We start from the raw sequence: 19,381 nt of genomic DNA on the forward strand, positions 1-19,381 counted from the left end.
CTCTTATTTGTCCTTATTTAATCCCCTTCCATGGTGTAAGCCTTTTATAACTTATATTGAAAAGTTCTTAATTCTTTCTCAAAATAGTTTATATTTCATTGCTGTATATAAAAGCTGATGAAGTAAAGAAAATCATACTCTAGATCCATGTGCTCTTTAGCATCTTTTGGATTAATCTATAAAAATACAAGTTTGGGCTGAACAAAGAAATAATATTCATCTCAGAAACAGTAGCACTGTCTTTTAAAAGGGGAGACTCCAACAATACTTAAGCTTGGAACCAAAGCAGAATTGACCCCATTTTTTGCAGTCACATAAATCTTTCTGTTAGAGTGCAAGAAGAAAATAAAGAAAAGCGTTAGAAAATTCTTAAATTTGGAGAGAAACAGATTTCATTTGCTTATAAAGAGGCCTTTTTGAAATTGCTACATTGAATATAAATCCAAATATATTTCCTATTTATTCAATTTTAGTTTATTGTTAGTTAACCCTTGAGAATTAAAAAAATGATATCTTTCCCAACTAAGTTTTTGTGAGTCTTTTATATAAAAATGCACAGGCAACACAAAAGCATTCTTACATAGGTTTTCTGCAAAGTTTCAGATGAACAAGCTAAGGAAAGAACAACATTTATGGAGACCTTGTTTAAATGTTACTAAAATGTATTGGATAGTGAAAGCTTAGCGACAACCTGCTGTGCATTTTAGATCCAAGTTACCATATATTCCAAATTAGTATGAATATCACTTAAGTGCATTCTTACTTAGGATGAGGCAAAGCAATATAGTGTAGGTGCAGATTTATTAAATTGGATTAAGCAAAGATGATGCTTGCTACAAAGATCATAAGTTAATTAGGTATAATGACAGATATACTGTAACAAAGAGCAGAATTCTGTATCTCTAGAAGGTGCAGATAAACAAGTTGAATATTAACTTACTAATATTATACTATAATGAGAATTGTTTTTAAAGTTATAGAATCTGATATACTGAAATAGTATATTATTATTCCGTTTGAAAATTATTTTGTCATTATCACACTTTCCAGAGAGGGAAGGTTAGATAATGATCTAAAATTAATCAAATTCTCCATGAACAATTAATTTCAAAAATTAGTAGGCAAAACTTTATCTCTTTAAAATTATACTTGCAAGTAGGCATTCATGTGACCATTACCCCAAACAATTGCACTTATGGATAAAGATGCAACTTCTTGAGATAACCTTCAAAATGCTAGGTAACCCATCAATCTCCTTAAAACAGCTGTGCCAAACTGATATGAACAGGTAAAACCACTGACAAGTGAGACCTGACATTTTGTGATGACTCTCTGCATAATGGCATTCATCAGAACAAAGTTGTATGATGTTACAAACAAAGAAGTATGTGAAAGTGTCTCTGTGGGATTTAAACCTTTGATCTTTTGGTGAATCATATTTAGAAGCCAAAGGCATTTTACCAATGAGAAAGGTCTGCATGATAGAATCTTGTTGAAATAATCATGGTAGGGAGACTGTCTTCTTCCTTGCACTGCTATCACCTCAGAAGCTGGTATGTTGGCTTTCTGACATGTCCAGGCTGGTTCAGTTTTCTGCTTGAGTCATCTCCATCTCTTCTATCACTCCCAGGTCCTGAAATTACCTATGACAGTGATGGCGAACCTTTTAGAGACCGAGTGCCCAAACTGCAACCCAAAACCCACTTATGTATCGTTGGGTGCATGGCGGGCATGGCCAATTGTATGGGTCTGGCCAAATGGGTGGGTGTGGCCCATTAGGTGGGTGTGGCTGCGGTGGTAACCGCAGACTAGGTGGGACTAAAAAGTTCAATCAATCAATCAATTCTAACTTTGCGAGATCTTTTTTTTTCAGCGAGAAGTTGAAATTGATTAATTTTTTATTGATTTTTTTGGCACATGACAGTGGAGGCCTAAAGCGAAAAGGTTTTATAAAACCCAGCTGAAGGGCTAGGACTGGGGCGACGGCTCGTGTGCCTACAGAAAGAGCTCTGTGTGCCACCTGTGGCATGCATGCCATAGGTTTGCCTTCACGGGTATAGAGCCAACTGGACTCTAACTAAATGAGTGGAGAGGATGTGAGCTATCAATATCATCTGGATCATTTTTTTATATTCCAGTAGAGCACTGATAAAATAACATAATCAGCAGCACTTAGCACTGCTTTTTTGAATATTCTGGAATCAAAGTTTTTTTATTAAGACAGTGCACACTTCAAAAATGATTCAGAAGTGCTTTAGAACCATTTTTTCAAATTCATACAGAAGCCTGAAAAAGTCAAGCAGTGTTAATTATTGCAGAAAGATGCCGTGTTCTCAGTCATATAAAAACTGTGAACTTCACTGACATATATCCCTATGATGAAAACATTAACAATATTATTTCTGAATATGTTTGCTCTTAAGGAAACATATGTTTGCTCCAAAGGAAAACTCTATTTTGTAATTCCCACATTATTTAATCACCTGTTGACATCTAGTGGTTAAAAAAAATAAATTGAATGGTTTTGCCATTTATGTTTGCTTGGCACATTTGCAAAATCTCTGAGTTGTTTACCATAATTTGCTGAATAAGCCAATGATGTAACATTGCCCTAACCTATTGTTTCCCAAAAGTGTGGGCCACAATTCACAGAAGGTTTGTGAGATACGGGATGAAAATCACTACCTTAGAGGACTTCTTTTGGGAGTAGGAATTGTGATGGAGGAAGAAAAGAAAAGAAAGTAGGTAGGAGAGACAACAGTAACAGAAACTACAATCTGGGGTTGCAATTTCCAAGCTGCAGTATTTTAAGACATTAAAGAGAAACTGATTTTAAGCAGAACCTGGCTGTCTTCAAAATGAAATGCAGATTTCAGGAATGATGAAAAGGTAAGCAATTTCCTTTTTTAAAAAAATCCCATTTATATCCCGCCCTTCTCCGAAGACTCAGGGCAGCTTACAATCTAAAGCACAAATCAATGTGCTTAGCAATAGCCTTCATTTCTATGTATATGCCTGCTTGTTAGGGCTTTCACACACACACCCCAAGCGGCATTATTACAAAGTCATCTTAATTGCCCCCAACAATCTGGGTCCTCATTTTACCTACCTCGGAAGGATGGAAGGCTTTAGTCAACCTTGAGGCTGGTGGGACGCAAACCTGCACTAATTGCAGGCAGCTGGTGTTACTTAAGGAGGCATTAGCCCACTGCCCCACCAAGTACAGTTTTTAAAATATTTTATTTCATAAAGTTGTACAACTCTACTACTGTTTTGAGTATACAGATAACAATTTAACAATAAGAAGTGGCATATTTCTTGCCCAATTTTAACTTAAATAAAACAATTGTTTTAGTCATATGGGGAAGTTGCACACAAATTCATGTTATTATCCTAGAGGATATTATGGTGTTTGAAAACCATTGCATTAAGCTATAAACGAAACTATTTTGGCTTAGTGCACAATGTATAAACTCAGTCTGTGAATTAAACTACACATTAAAAAGCAATTAATTAATTCCTTTTTATACATTTATTATTTTAGTCTGTATTGTTTTTAATGGTAAGTTTTAATGAAATTACTATTTAAAAATTAGCTGCTCGAAGTGATAAAAACAGTAGACAATAAATCCCTTGACAGCAAAAAAAAAAGTTTATTTGGTTTAAGCTTCCTGAGAGTTTCCACAAAGTTTCCACAGTTTCCGCCAACAAAGAACTCTTCTTTCAGTGTCCAGATTTCCTTAGGCTTTTGATTTGGCTATGTAATCATCTCCCAGTGAAACTGCTGCCACAAATCCCAGTGCTCTGGATAGTCTCACTGGGAGATCAGTGAGTTATCAAAAGAAAATTATGACAAATCATTTCTGTATTACTGTTAAGTAAACTTCCAGGATAAAACCATGAAGTTACAAGGAACTGAGCTCAAGCTGAAGAACATTTTAGTTTCCCCCCCCACAAACTTTTCATAATCATCACCTCCCCCTACCTATTCTATAAACTTATTTTCCTCTCCAGGATCCCAACCAAGTACTGAAAGGACAGCAAAATTCCACTCTTTTACTGAATGCAATAGAGGAAGCATATTTGGGCAATTCCATTTTTCTACAACCCTCAGATAGCACCATGTTAGATGCACCAAGCTGTTGAAAATAATTATTTCTTAATAATTGATCAGTTTCTCTGTACTGGGGATTGGTCAAATCTAAACACAGTTTGCCAAAGCATTACAACAAATGTCAGAAATGCAAGAGAAGGTCAGTAAGATGGAAAGCCTTTTTAATTATCTTTTTTTTTTTGCAGCGACAATGCTTTAAATCGTTGATGGAAAGGGGGAAATGGCCCGGGAGAGTTATTAGTTAGCCACAAACTTCTCAATTAAGAATCCAGATCTGAATCTGGCACTTTAACAATGAAATTTACAAGAAATAAATGAAATCTGGTATGATGGACCTAATACAATTCAAGGCAGTTTATATACATGCATAAAAAATTCTGTACGGGAATGAGTCTGCATCCTGGAATCTAACCTCTGACAGAACATGAGACCAGCTGGCAAATTAGAGGTAGGCGATTGAGAAAACACCTGATACCATGTCTACTGCCAGCTGATCCTTAGTAATTGCTTCTAAAAACTTACCAGAAAAACCACCATTGGACTGCCCAGCACAAACCATTTTTGCTCTCCATGGGCAGACTTTCCCTCAGAGATCCTGCTCTTTGCTCATTTCTTCCTCAATGTACCCAGCATCCCACTTGTGCTCTGTTTCAAGGATCATGTGCGCTCCATCCTCTGCGCTTCCACTGCTTCTTCAGGATCAGCAGCACAAATCCTCAAGGGCAGAGGAACTTTATGAATGGTCTGAAATTGTGCGTCCTGAGGCCAGCTTTGTGGAGGATCCCTCCCAGGCTGGTGATACCTTGCCTAGGGGGAAGCCCCAGGAGACTTCCATTAGGTCTGCAGCTACCTTTTGCATGGCAACAAGGGCTTTTCTGCCTTGCCCAGATGGCAATGGCGTTACCGCCTACCATGCGTATCCTGTTGGCTGGTTTGGTAGGGAGAAAGTTGCTCATTTGCAGGCATGTAATCCCGTGGTCTGCAGTTTGGCTTTCGGCCTTCAGGACCAGGACCAAGTATCATGGCCGTCCCAGTTTGGAAGAACCTGCTGGCAAAGTGGCAGATTTCTGCGCATTCTGTTTTCTTCCGGAACAAACTTTTATTATTTGGCTGTGGCATGGGCTTATGGTGGACTTTTTATGACACTATTGATTATGATAAGTGATTCCTTTTTATATTATTACTATTTTCATGTAATAGTTTCATGCCAACCTGAAAAGTAGGTTCTGACTTAAGATTGTTGTCCATTGCAAAATCCACATCTTACATACAAGATACAAATGAAGGGAATATAATTTTTGATAAAAATTCTTTCATGAGAACTTAGTTAAATATCGTATAGCCTTAGTTTCTAAAAAGGTGGGAACTTGTTGTCAGGCAGAAAACTTGTTGTCAGGCTAGGTGGTTGGGAAGAATGTGACCAAAGTGGGCCTATCAACTGGGTCCATGGAGGAGGGATGTGGTGTGTCATCAGGAGCAGGAGGTATTTCAACTATTGCCAATTTTCACCGTGTAGCTTCTTCATTGTGTTAATAGAAGTCCACCAGCCTTTGCAAACACTTTTACATAAAATTTTCTTTCAGTGACCTCCAAGTCTCTTTTTGAGTTTTAATTTTAACCCAGACAACTTGGGGACTTGTCCAGGATATCCAAATGGTCCCTGGTAAACCGAGCGGTGCCATGTCCAATGGAAAGGCATGGCCCGTTGATTTTAATGGTTCCAGAAGAACAATGCCGTTTGGCCTGGCACCCGTGAGAGCCCAAGACACTAAATAGTGAGATCACTGAAAAAGAGCTAAAAAGGGAGAGGATCCAAGGCTGGCGTGCAGTAAAAGGTAACTTTGTGCATGGATCCAGGTGAGGAATTGTAGAAACCTGGGTGGTGGGAGGTGGGTAGACTGGTGTGAGTCTGAGACCTGAAAGAGAGTGAATGAGACGAGCCTAGGACCATTAGGGTCTGGTAAAGCTCAAAGTGAGTGCGGAGTCTCTATCCAAGTTTCCACACCTCCACGAGGAGATTGGTCAGAGACCAGACAAAGTGACTTGGTGAAGTGTAAGTTGGTCTCTATAGGTTACTAAGGACTTGAGCACCAGATGGTAATCCCCATGGGCAATCGACAGTCCAGAAAGAGTGGAAAAGATCTAGAAGGGAAGCTGGGGAAAGAACTTGATATTTCTGTTCCTCCAGGAAGTCCCCTTGTAAAATCTTGGCTAGATGGAAGTTTTCCCCGTGAAGGATTTAAATAAAAATTTAACGATTCGATATTGTTATTTTGTGTGGGGACAAAAACAAATAGATGAAGAGACACAGTGGCCATAGTTTCAACTATTTTATTTGTCAGTCTCTGTATAATTGCATGTTAAATAAAAAGGATAAGAAACCTGAGGAGATTAATTATGCCCTCATCTGGATGCCAGATAAATGGCCTCCAGAAACTGATTATTTGTTCTTAAGTCAACATAAAGAAGTAAAAACTGAACCAGAACTAATTGAGGAAATAGAGGAAGAATCAAGGAGGCATTTTCTTCCCCCACCATATAATCCCCAGGCTCATCAACTGCCAATGGGGGACAACAGGGGAAATGAGTATGAAGAACTCAGGAAAGAAATAGAGCAATGTAAAAGGGATTTGGCTAATCTCCCTTTGCAAATTGTGAACTAGAGACAGAAAGAGGGAAAAGACAGAAGAAGAGAGAAAAATTAAAGGAGGACGACTCTTTGTTCCCCCTACGAGAAGTGGCCAGTGGATTCAATGCACACAATATGCCTATCATCAGTTATGTGCAGGATCCCTTAAAAAGTTCAGAAGTAAGAATGTCTTAACAAGATTTTAAAAGTTTAGTGGAAGACCCTGTGGAAGTGGCTGAACAATTGGATAATTTATTGGGCCCTAACATTTATACTTGGGATGAACTCAATTCCATTCTTGCCACTCTCTTTAATGGAGAGGAGAGTTGATCTGAACAGCTGCTGAACAGAGTATGCTGAACAGAGTATGGAATAGAGACAATCCTAATAATAAAATTGGAGACCAAAAATACCCGATAGTGAGACCTAATTGGGATAATAATGTGCCTGTGGACAGGCAAAATATGGAAGAAATGAGAGCAATAATAATTAGGGGAATATAATTTTTGATAAAAATTCTTTAATGAGAACTTAGTTAAATATCACATAGTCTCGGTTTCTAAAAAGGTGTGAAACTTGTTGTCAGGCAGAAAACGTATTGTCAGGTAAGGCAGTTAGAAAGCACGTGACCAAAGTGGGCCTACCAACAGGGTCCATGGAGGAGGGATGTGGCGTGTCATCGGGACCAGGAGGTATTTAAACCATTGCCAACTTTGATCATGTGTGGCTTCTTGATTTTGTTAATAGAGGTCCACCAGCCTTTGCAAACACTTTAAAATAAAATTTTCTTTCAGTGACCTCCAAGTCTCTTTTTTGAGTTTTAATTTTATCCCAGACACAAGATCTTTCACTTGGTCATGCTCAAAGGTTATAAAGGGCCCTACAAGATATAAATAAATTAGTCATCACCCAGATTTTTTTTTGGGGGGGGGAAGAGTATCCAAATGGTAATATAATACAGAAAGAACACAACCAGATTCTTGGGTTTCTTGCCAACAACACTCCAGGGAAAAATAATTTAAAGGAATAATAATAATAATAATAATAATAATAATAATAATAATAATAATAATAATAATAATAATAATAATAATAATAATAATAATAATAATAATAATAATAATAAGAAGAAGAAGAAGAAGAAGAAGAAGAAGAAGAAGAAGAAGAAGAAGAAGAAGAAGAAGAAGAAGAAGAAGTAGTTGGAAGGGACCTTGGAGGTCATCTAGTTCAACCCCCTGCTCAGGCAGGAAACCCTATACCATTTCAGACAAATGGCTGGCCAGTCTCTTCTTAAAAACTTCCAGTGTTGGAGCATTCACCACTTCTGGAGGCAGGTTGTTCCACTGGTTAATTGTTCTAACTGTCAAGAAGTTTCTCCTTAGTTCTAGGTTGCTTCTCTCCTTGACTAGTTTCCATCCGTTGCTTCTTGTCCTGCTTTCAGGTGCTTTGGAGAACAGCTTGACTCCCTCTTCTTTGTGGCAGCCCCTGAGATATTGGAACACTGCTATCATGTCACCCCTCACCCTTCTCTTCATTAAACTACACATATCAAATTCCAGCAACCGTTCCCTATATGTTTTAGCCTCCAGTCCCCTAATCATCTTTGTTGCTCTTCTCTGTACTCTTTCTAGAGTCTCGACATCTTTTTACATCGTGGTGACCAAAACTGGATGCAGTATTCCAGGTGTGGCCTTACCAAGGCATTGTAAAGTGGTATTAGTACTTCACGCGATTTTGATTCTATCCCTCTGTTAATGCAGCCTAGCACTGTGTTGGCTTTTTTGGTAGCTGCAGCATACTGCTGGCTCATATTTAAGCGATTGTCCACTAGGACTCCAAGATCTCTCTCACAGTTACTACTATTGAGCAAGGTACCAGCTATACTATACCTGTGCATTTGATTTTTTCCTGCCTAAATGTAGAACCTTATTTTTTTCACAATTGAATTTCATTTTGTTAGATAGTGCCCAGTGTTCGAGGAGAATCAGTTAGGAACATCATCAATTACCTGACTTAAAGCATCAAGGGAAGGAAGAAATGAGTGAAGACAGAGAGAATTACAAATCAGTCTAAGTTTACTTCCCAAATTCACAGCCAGTGGGGACTTTTCAAAGGAATACATACCAGCCTCTTACCTTTGACTTACCACAGTCCTGAAATTTCACCAGACTTTCACATTAGCAAGGCAGGATGCATTCTGCTATCCTCTTAGGGTGCTACAAAAATAGTTCTCAGCATCAGAACTATTGTTAATGGCTCAGGAGATTCCTTGCTCCTCTTAAAAGGAATCCAATATAACTTTCATCCGCAGGATTGTCTGGGACACAACACATCCTCTTCAGGGCCTGTTTTCCTTGTTACCTTCTGGGAGGAGGCTCCATGGTATCCGAAGCAGAACATCCAGATTCATATAAACAACATATAAATATTAATCACTGTCCATCTTGAATGCATAACGAAAGGAGGAAGCTTTAGAGTTCACAAGGCTAATACTGTATGGAACAAAACTGTGACTGAATCTGGATGTTCTGCTTCAGATACCACAGAGACTCCTCCCAGAAGGTAACAAGGAAAACAGGTCCTGAAGAGGATGAGTAGTGTCCTAGACAATCCTGCGGACCCTGCTCAAGCAACGCTTATATGCTATGTCCTGGATGGAAAGAACTGCCAATAATCTTTTCAGCCATCCTCACCACTCTCTGCACTGCCTTCTTGTCTGAAGCAGTGATGCTGTCCCTCTGTAAAAAGTGGTAAGGACAGGGGAAGGAAGATGTGCTTTTCTCATGCGACGCAGAAAACGTAGGTGCTGCTGTGCCCAATTCACCAGAGTCTTGCTGTTGAGTGGCCAAGCCAGCCTACTTGTTAACTGCACACCCAGGAATTTGATGCTGTTAACCATCTCCAAAGGTGAATCATTAATGCACAGAGGAGTGTGGCTGTGCCTGCCTTTTCTGAAATCAACAATGATCTCTTTTCCTAATGTTTAACACTAGGCTGTTTTCCTTACACCAGTTCACTAAACCTTCCATCTCCTTGCGGTAAGCAAGACAATTTTAGTTGTCCCTTCTCCTACCTGACCATTTTCTGAAGGTATCTTTCCAGCATTCCAATTCTTCCATTTTTATGAGTTTCCTGCAGTCTGAAAATTCATACTAATGTCTTTTCTCTTTAGCTGTACTTTTCAGTTTTACCTGTTTTATTTATATTTGAAGACAGCAGATATGGTGTAGTGGTTGAAGGACTGGCCCAGGAGAAATGAAATTCAGGTTTACAGCAAATGAGAGCCAGTTTAGTCTAGTGGTTAAGAAGGCAATGGGCTAGAAACCAAGAGATATGAGCTCTACTGCATTAGGCATAAAAGCCAGCTGGGTGACTTTCGGCTAGTCATTTTTTTTTCGCAGCCCAGCTCACTTCACAAGGTTGTTATTGTGATGAAAATAGGAGGGAGGAGTACGCTAACTTCAGTTATTTATAAAAATAGTAAAGGTGGGGATATTTTTTTTAAGTTCAGTGCAAAACAAGCAGACACTAGAAGGGGAGTGGGGGGGGGAAGCATAACTAATTTTACACAGTACTTGGATCCCTCTGCTGGCCATAGTAAAAAATTAGTTTCAGGTACAGGGAGAAAATGTTCATCGAATCCATGCACTGCACCACAGCCTAGTAAACAGGAGTCCATGCAGTGGTGGGATTAGCCAGTTCGCACCACTTCGGCACAACCAGTAGCTAATTTTTTATTGCCCAGGCCCAGAATGGACTTCTGGAAGCAGCATCCACACAGAGAACCGGTTGTTCACATATTTGAATCCCACCGAGTCCATGTTTGAGGTTACCATGTTTGAGTGGCAAGATCACAATATACACTAGGAAAACAATAGTCTTTGTTGCTATGATGCAGTCACAGGGGTGGAGGTGAGGTGGGGGCAAGGGGAGATTGCAAACTAAATATGGTAGCTTTAATCTGCCACAAAAACAACGTATCCCAGATAGATGGGAGTCAACCCTTCTTGATATTATGGTACAATGTGTGATGTGCCTGCCTTGAAGGACAATATTCTATCAATAATTTGCAGTAATATTAAACCATATATTGGAGATGGGGCCTCCGTGATTGGTCCTCATTGCTCCTCCTAAAAAAGCTCTTTGCTCATGGGCTGCAGGGTTGCATCTGTTCAGCCTTCCATTCTCTGGGGAACAAATTATCTTTCCTTTCCCAAAGGATACAGCAAGTCAGTTCTCAAAAATAATTGCCTCTGGCGGCACAGGCAGAGCATCTCCGCAGCCATCTCGGAACAGCGCAGGAAGAAGGCGGGGCCGATTCAAAGGCAGCCGGCTTGGTGAACACCCAGGGACCCTGCTATGGCGGCGACAGGCGTCCCCAGCCGCCTCCTGCTGTTACGGGGGAGACGGCGGGGAGGCTTCCTCCTCTTGCCGAGCGTAAGAAATACCTCTCAGAACTGCAGCCGGAGCAGTTGCCCCAGCAACGGCAGCAGGTAGGAAATGCGAAGGGCTGGATGGTATTCAGGGAACACTAAGCCTTCCCCTGATCTAGGCTGCAAACCGAGCAATGCTCAGAGGCTGTGTCCTTGCGCTACTCGAGCGGGAGGGAAAGCAGGAAGGACTAAAGGAACCGAAGGATGTAACTCAGTTGCAGGCTTTTCTCCAGCCATGAAGGTGTGACTAGAGGTTCGACCCGGTAGGGAACCGTGCGCCTGAGATCCTCTGGAACGGAAACGCCGGGGAACCAGCGTGCGTCTTATGCACGAAACGCGTGCTTCGCTCCAAAAGGCCCAAGAGAGACCTTTTGCATCGGCTTCAAGGAGAGTCACAGGTCGTGAGCAACGAGCAGCCCAGGTGCAGCTTTGTATTTTTAGGACTATTTATTTGCTCGCTATGCAGCTCATTAAGCCATGTAAATCCCTAATCTGTAGCAGAAAAGGTGAAGAAACGTGACAACGGGGACTTGTTAGTGACGACGTCATTGCATCTTCCTTCTTATGTCAAATGTATCGGTACCTCAACTTGTCATGAGAAAGATATTTCAGTGGTGGATAGTAAGAAGTCCAAGTTCTTATGTACCCCTGCTTTTGTAAGCAATCTCCTTCATTTGTATGTTAGATCTACTGTGTGTTTTATTGTTTTAAATTCATCCTGGTGATATTGCTGTTAGTTGGAGAATTTTTCTTTTTTGGGGGAAGGGTGGATTATCTAAAGGAAAATACAATCAGGATATTTGATTTGTCCATGACTGTAGTTTTATAAATGAGCACCCCCAATAGATAGCACACCCTTTGGATCGAATGAGAGTGCTTAATGTCATTTAAAGACATGTCAACTTTGAAAAATTGAGGTAGATCAGGGGTGTCAAACTTGCAACGTCACGTGACGTGTTGTGACGTATCGTGACTTTTTTGCCATTGCCGACAATGGGGTGGGCGCAGTTTCGCTATGATGCATCCAACCCATGGGCTGACAGTTTGACACCCCTGAGGTAGATGGTCAGATATTATTTTCTGTCAGGACTGGAATACAAGATAGTACTTGACTTTTGGTCACAACTGAGCTTAAAATTTCCATAGCTAAGCAAGATAATTAAGTGAAATTTGCCTCATTTTATGACCTTTCTTGCCACAGTTGTTAAGTGAATAACTGCAATTATTAACTTAGTAACACAGATTTTAAGTGATCCTAGCTTCCCCTTTGACTTTGCTTGTCAAGAGGTTGCAAAAGGTGATCACATGACACAGAGACACTGCAGCTGTCATAAATAAATGCCAGTTGCCAAGTTTTTGAATTTTGTCATGTGACCACAGAGATGCTGAACTGTTCATAAGTGTGAAAAACGGTCACTTTTTTCAGTGCCATTGTAACTTCAGTCAATGGTTATAAGTCGAGACTACCTATAACGGTAAGCATCATCATTAACAGTTTACTATTACTCTTATGGAGGAGGTAATTGATTATTCTATTATAACAGGAATGAAGATTTTCAAGGCCACCCTATGGTTTATTTTTCTTTTTAAAGACATATAAAAAAATTTGGTCAGTCTTGACATTCCTGTTTTATTGCTCAAATCAGGTAGCAAACAAAGCAGAAAAGGATATTGGTTTACATATCAACCTTAGGACTGTGCTGCATTGCATTTAAGGAAATATTTGCAATCTATCCACAAGTGGGTTTGTGATCTTGGCTTTTCTTGACACAATGTGGAATTCCAGGTTCAGATGTGACATCAGAGCTATCTCTGTGTAATAGATAATTGGCTAATTGGGGAAGAGCAAATACTGCATAGATCTTAACTGCATGAGTTAAGCTGATTGATTTATCATTGCATAGATCGGTTTATCTATCAAGACGATTCAGAATTTTAGCATCATCAATAAGCAGTTTGCTGACACCTTCTGTTTAAGTGTTCCAGCTTTGTTCCTCATTCACCTTCTAATAAGACAATATCTGAAACTGTGTCAACCCACCCATCCATTTCACTTCCATTTGTAAACTGTTCGGGGAAAACAAGTCAGGATTGTATAGTTTGTCCAGCTTTTGCTGGGAGTAGAATCCAAAGAGAAGAGAGAGAAATATATACTGTTCCTCAGAAGAATTCTTTCCTTATGATATTTAAAGAAGGCCATTATGAATAAATGCAATTATTTTTTCAGATATTTAGCAGAATAAAATTGTGGTATTTATGTTTGAATAGCTTTGGGTCAGCTTTTTAATGAAACTGAGGGATCTAATATGCTGCATTTATTTAGCACGTAATAATTATACCAGGGAGCCATTTGAGATTATTCTACATGTCTTTGGATGTCTGTGTTTTTATTATTACATATAGTGTATTTTAATCATGTTTGTATTAAGTGTTAAAATTGTTTTGGAAAAATGATATGCCATAAAATAAAGAAAGAATGTGGCTTGAAAATATTGTATATTCAGCTATATTAAAACCCTGATTGGCCTCTCATTTAGACCATTTAGACCAAAGGTCTGCAAACTGCGGCTCCGGAGCCGCATGCAGCTCTTTCAGCCGTCTCCTGCGGCTCCCAGTCCTCTGACATGTGCAGTCCAAAAAAAAAAAGTGGGACTAAAAAAGTTCAACCAATCAAATATGCAGGGTAGGTGCATATCTCTCCTTGGCTCCACTCTTCAGTCAAACCCTGTTCTGTGCATGCGCGCATGTACGTGCATGTGCACACATTTTTTGCGGCTCCCAGTTTTTCCTTTTGTGAGGGAACCGGTTCCGAGTGGCTCTTTCACTGTTTCAGGTTGCTGATCCCTGATTTAGACCAAGACCAAAAAAACCAATTTTTATGCTAAAAATATAAATTCACACTTTAAAGCTGCAGAAGCGATAACAATTTAAATTTCCATTCCCCCCCCCCTTTTAATACATACCAGGTATGTCTTTTGTGAGTGGAGGGGAGTATGGGAACTGAAGATGGGCTCCAGCACAAGCCCAAAAGCTTGGAAAAATAAACCTTTGGTCCAGATGACCAACTCAGATTGGAGCTCTCACACAGATGATTGCTATGTATTGTGTGGCTTTTATGTTTAATTCATATGCACATGGCCACAAATATCTGGGATAAAAAAGAGCCACTGAGATCTCTCTAGCATAATAGGTGTGCTAGAGGGCAATTTGTGTCATTGTTATCCAGATAAGATAGCAGCACTATTTTGAAGAGGAAGGGTAAAAATAAGACAAATAAGAAAGCCAGGTTGAAGTTCAGATTCAGCCTTACAAGTTCACTGGATGAGCTTAGAGTTGTCATTTTCTAGCCCAATCTGTCTCACAAGGTGATAGTGGGCAGTGGTGGGATTCAAATAATTTAACAACCGGTTCTCTGCTCTAATGACTGTTTTTGTTATTAAAAAACAATATACTGAAAGGTAGTTTATTATTTCACTCATTTAATACTTAAATAAGAACAATAAAAGAGGCACACAAAAAATTTCAGAACTATGCAAATCAAAGAGCTAAAAATATATTGTCATAAGAAAGATTTTTAAAATATTAATGAAAAAATATTAAATAATATCTGACAAAAACAATAAAACTGTTATTTAAGATATTTCCATATTGCTCCTTAATTGGCATCCTCACTTGCAATTTTCTTCGTTTTTATCCAAGCATCATCGGCTGTGTGATTTATCATTAACTATCTTTTCTTCACTGTAAGAGTAGGATTCCTTTTGAGGTAGGCCGATTAGACTTAATAGTCATTGTGTTTGATATATTAGAAACAGGCGACTTCTCTTCTCCGAACATATGATGTTCATCTTTGAAAAAACCCTTTCACCTTCTGCTGCTTATTATATTAAAACACTAAACTAAGGTTTGATATACATGAAATTGAAATTCTGCTATTTAAATTTAAATCATAGGTCATGGTATAAAGTAGGAAAGCCCATTCTGCTATAAAGAACTACATTAGAGTTGAATGCATGAAATCACAGAACTCTTTAAGAGCTTTCCTGCTCATCATTAGTTGCGCTCTGTATAGCTAGACAGGAAAAAGTTCCAGAGCCACAACCCCAGCTAATACTATGAAGGCCCTACTCCTGAAATTACCTATGACAGTGATGGCGAACCTTTTAGAAACCGAGTGCCCAAACCGCAACCCAAAACCCACTTATTTATCGCAAAGTGCCAGGGCTGCATTAGCATCGTGATGCGCTCAGGGGGGGCAGGGAGGCCCTTCTGAGTGCCACCTCTGGCTTGCAAAAGCAGGGGTGCAAAAACAGCTGCCACGGTGCCGTGGGGTGCAGATATAAGGCCCTGCACCACGCAAAAACAGGGCAGGGCTAGAGAGTATCACACAGGCACTAGCCCCACCCCATTTGCAGTGTGTGCATGCTCGCGGCCCCTTGCGCACATGCACACATGTAAAATGCTTCCCCCCTCCCTTCCAGTCCACCAATCGACAATGGTTGGTGACCTGTGCTCTACCACCTCTACTCGAGCTTGCTATTTGGCCGCTTTGCCTCCTTTGTGCTGGGCGGGGCTCCTGCTCCGGGCGGCGATGGCAGCCTGATGGACCTGCTGCTGGCAGCAGTGGCACGCATGCCAACAGAGAGGGCTCTGAGTGCCACCTCTAGCATGCATGCCATAGGTTCGCCACCACTGACCTATGAGAAGCACCATCTACCATGTTTTCCCCCAAATAAGCCTGTGTCTTATATTTATTTTGGGGCCAAAGGACCCATTAGGCTTATTTTGGGGGGATGTCTTACTATTTTCCTGACACCTGCCTTGCGGCGGCGGTACCAACAGCTTCATCCAGGACCCATGTGACTGCTGCCACACTTCTTCTATGTCGTGCCAGTGCCGCTGCCGCAAAGTAGGTGGGGAGGAGCTGCCTATGCACCCCACAACCGCTTACCATGCTGAAGGGTCCCCATAGCCAAGCCTTCCACGTCCCAACATCTGTCGTGCCTTGCCTGTTCGGTAGTGGTGCTCCCACTTTCTCCTTCCTCCACCTCCTTCGAACAGCCCTTCACTCCCGTTGCTTTTTTAGTCCTGGATCTCGGTTTGTCTGGAGCCTGTGCAGAGGGTCTTTGGAAACGAAGCTCCACAGCAATCAGGTGGGGTGGGAATGATTCCCTTCACTTTGGGACCAGCTCTGAAATGGCCAGACTAGCACGCATTCATGTGCTTCCAATCCCTTGCTTGCTGCAATCTGACTTTGCAGCAAGCAAGGGGGTTGGAGGCATGTGAATGCACACTAGTCTGGCATCTCAAAAAACCCAGATTGTGTCCCCACTCCTGGATTTTTGCTGCCAGACTTTAACTTTCTTTAAAGTTTACTTGATGCACAATGGGAAGGATCCGCGTTTTGCATCAAGTAAACTTTAAAGAAAGTTAAACAGTCTGGCTGCGAAAATACAGGAGCAGGTAAAAGAAAAACCCAGTCTCATGTATTGTGAAGGATTTTCACTGCCAGACTGGTTAACTTTATTTAAAGTTTACTTGATGCAATGCGGATCCTTCCCATTTTAACAAACATAATTAACATATCACAAAAGCTAATTGATAAAATATGTAATTATTTCAACTATATAGCATTGCTAATCTGTCTCTTGCTCTCTTACCATCCTACCCCTGTTCATTCTAGTTTAAATCCTATCTCAGTTTGGCCACTGATGAGCTGACCTGCAGCTCAGTCTATGTGTATTTGTTGAAGAGAGCTGCATTTCATAAAACCTTATGATTTTCAATAAAACATATTAGTCAGAAAATGTGCTACCAGACGTCTCCTGATTTTTGGTACCACGATACAGCTGATATGGGTCACCTCATGCAGGCCTGTTTTGAAATTGCTATTATGATGTCGTGCTAGGAAGACCTGTTCATTCTGGCTTAAAAAGCCCATACAGTTTACAGAGGGACTATTTGATAGCTTGTTCTTGAGTCTTTTTGCCAGTTGGAGCAGCTAAATAAATATGAAAACTCCTTCTGTTTTGGTGTGATAACTTAACTTTGGTGTATTCAGTAGATTCAGAGCTATTACAGCTTTCTGAGGCAGAATTTCCTATCAATCAGATCATCCAGTTAATGAAGATGAGTTATGGGACATGGCTGGGGAGAACCTGAGGCAAGTGTGCCCATGCTTATTGGTTTCTCTTTTCTCTTCTAGGAGCATCAGAGGGAGAAGAGATTCCATCTTCGGAATTCAGGTTTCTCTGCTTTCCCCATGCCCCTTAAACTCATTTACTTTATGAATCAAAGGGATGCTGTTAAGTAATAAATTTAGATAATAAAAGGTATTTTTCTGCAGATGCTTTCATTCATAATTTTTAGTTTCAATAAACATGATACTGCAGCTTCTCACTTTAGTATTTAATTTGTTTAGACAGAAATCTCTCCCTTGAAATAATTGTCCATAGCATTTGCATTTCACATTGCATTATAGAAATAGCCAAAAACTCTCTTGATATGTAATTCATTTTGATTATATCAAGTGTAGCAAACCTATTAATAAATGTGTACATGTGAACATTCACGTTGTGATTTTCATGGAAGAGTGTGTTTCTTCTATATTGCTTGATTACTTATTTCATATCTATAGAGGATTACATCCAGAAATATTCTTCCATCTGTACTGTATGTGAAGAGGGAGTTAATCTCTTCAAAATGTACTGAAATGTATAAAAAAACCAGTAAAACTAAAACTGATAATGCTTGCAAAACTGAAAGATATTGGGTTTTCATACAAGTAAATTAGCTGAATATGTAACCTCCAGTGGTGGGATTCAGCCAATTTGCACCAGTTTGCCAGAACCGGTAGCTAATTTTTTGTTGCCCGGGCCCAGAATGGACTTCTAGAAGCAGAAAAACCGGTTGTTCACATATTTGAATCCCACCATTGGTAACCTCTGTAGCAGTTGTATTCAGAATGCTACCACAATGCACATATTATTCTGAATAAGATTGCTATCGATCATCACCTTGCACAACATCGTTTAAAAGAATTGGCTCCTGCAAGCAGTTATATTGCTTTCCATATGATGATATATAGACCCTGGCTGCTGGTCTCTGCATTCACAGCTGCAAATGTGAAGAGTTATCTCTTGCAGATATCTTGTAAACTATATTCTGAGGGTAAAATTGAGGGTGAAGAATCACTCAGTCTTTTTTAAAAGAAAGGCTGCAAAATAAATGTAATTAATTATATCAATTAATAATAGCTAAGATAGCATACATCATCAGAAAGATGTTTAAAATCATAACAATAGCAATTTTAAAATAAAAAGAACTAGGAAGCCACAGAATATTGTGAAACAGAATCTGTACCCATGGGATATTTTAGTTTCAATGGTAATTATAAATGATTAGGACTGTTACATGTGGCAGATTTAAGTAGCATTTTATATATAGTTGGAAGTAAATATAATATAATTTAGAATTTTGATCTAAATCCTGATTAGGCTTTTTTAATGTGATGAAAATTTTAAATTAATTCGTCAATGAGAGGACCCAATAGAACAGAATATTCATAACCTGGTTGAATTGTGGAGTTCTTGGTGCTCTCTGAACTTTGTTGTTGTTTGCAGATGTTTCATTATCGAACAATATAGCGTTAACAGTGCTAATGAATCTGGGGTTTCCTCTGTATTTGTATAAGATGCTTGTCCTGGTAGTGTTGACGAGGTTATGGTTTTCTCCTTGGTGGTTCCTTAATTAGGGTATTGTTTTCTGCTTTTTAGCTGGGTAATAAGCAGGATTGATGTCCTGTCCAGCCTGGAGAGCATGCTACTGTATATAAAAGAAAGCGAACCACACATTGACTAGCACATGTTATCTAGTTGGGTAATAAAATACCTGCAAGCAAACAGCCAAGCTCAAAGAGTCCCAAGGACTTCCAGTCAGAGAAAGGTCTTGAAGTACTCCTTGCTTCCAAAGCCCATAATAAAATTAATAAGTCTCTATAGGGCTAGTAAATCATAATGTGGCTTAATTCTTTTAGATTTAGTGCCTACCGATTATGGAGTAATATTTGTGAACTTGGGTATTATGGTTTGTTCAGTAAATAATGATTAAACATCCTACCTTATTCATAATGAAATTAGTTTAGTTTAGTTCTGACATCCTCAAAATTAGATGGATCCTTTGCCCAGGGCTTCTGGACTCTTCTTT

At 39.7% G+C, this 19,381-nt stretch overlaps 1 protein-coding gene across 1 annotated transcript in view; it reads left to right on the forward strand.

Moving 5' to 3' along the window:
* Positions 1 to 11,102: 11,102 nt before the first annotated feature.
* The window catches only part of MTHFD2L (methylenetetrahydrofolate dehydrogenase (NADP+ dependent) 2 like), a gene marked incomplete at both ends in the record, with an annotated part of 45,119 nt that continues 36,840 nt past the window's right edge, over positions 11,103 to 19,381 (forward strand). Inside the window, one exon of the mRNA XM_083377939.1 lies at positions 11,103 to 11,236. Within this exon, the coding sequence (XP_083234065.1) occupies positions 11,103 to 11,236 (134 nt within the window). The remainder of the gene's footprint in view (positions 11,237 to 19,381) is intronic.

This window comes from Vipera ursinii (genome assembly GCF_947247035.1).
Source record: "Vipera ursinii genome assembly, chromosome: Z".
NCBI classification, from domain to species: Eukaryota; Metazoa; Chordata; class Lepidosauria; order Squamata; family Viperidae; genus Vipera; species Vipera ursinii.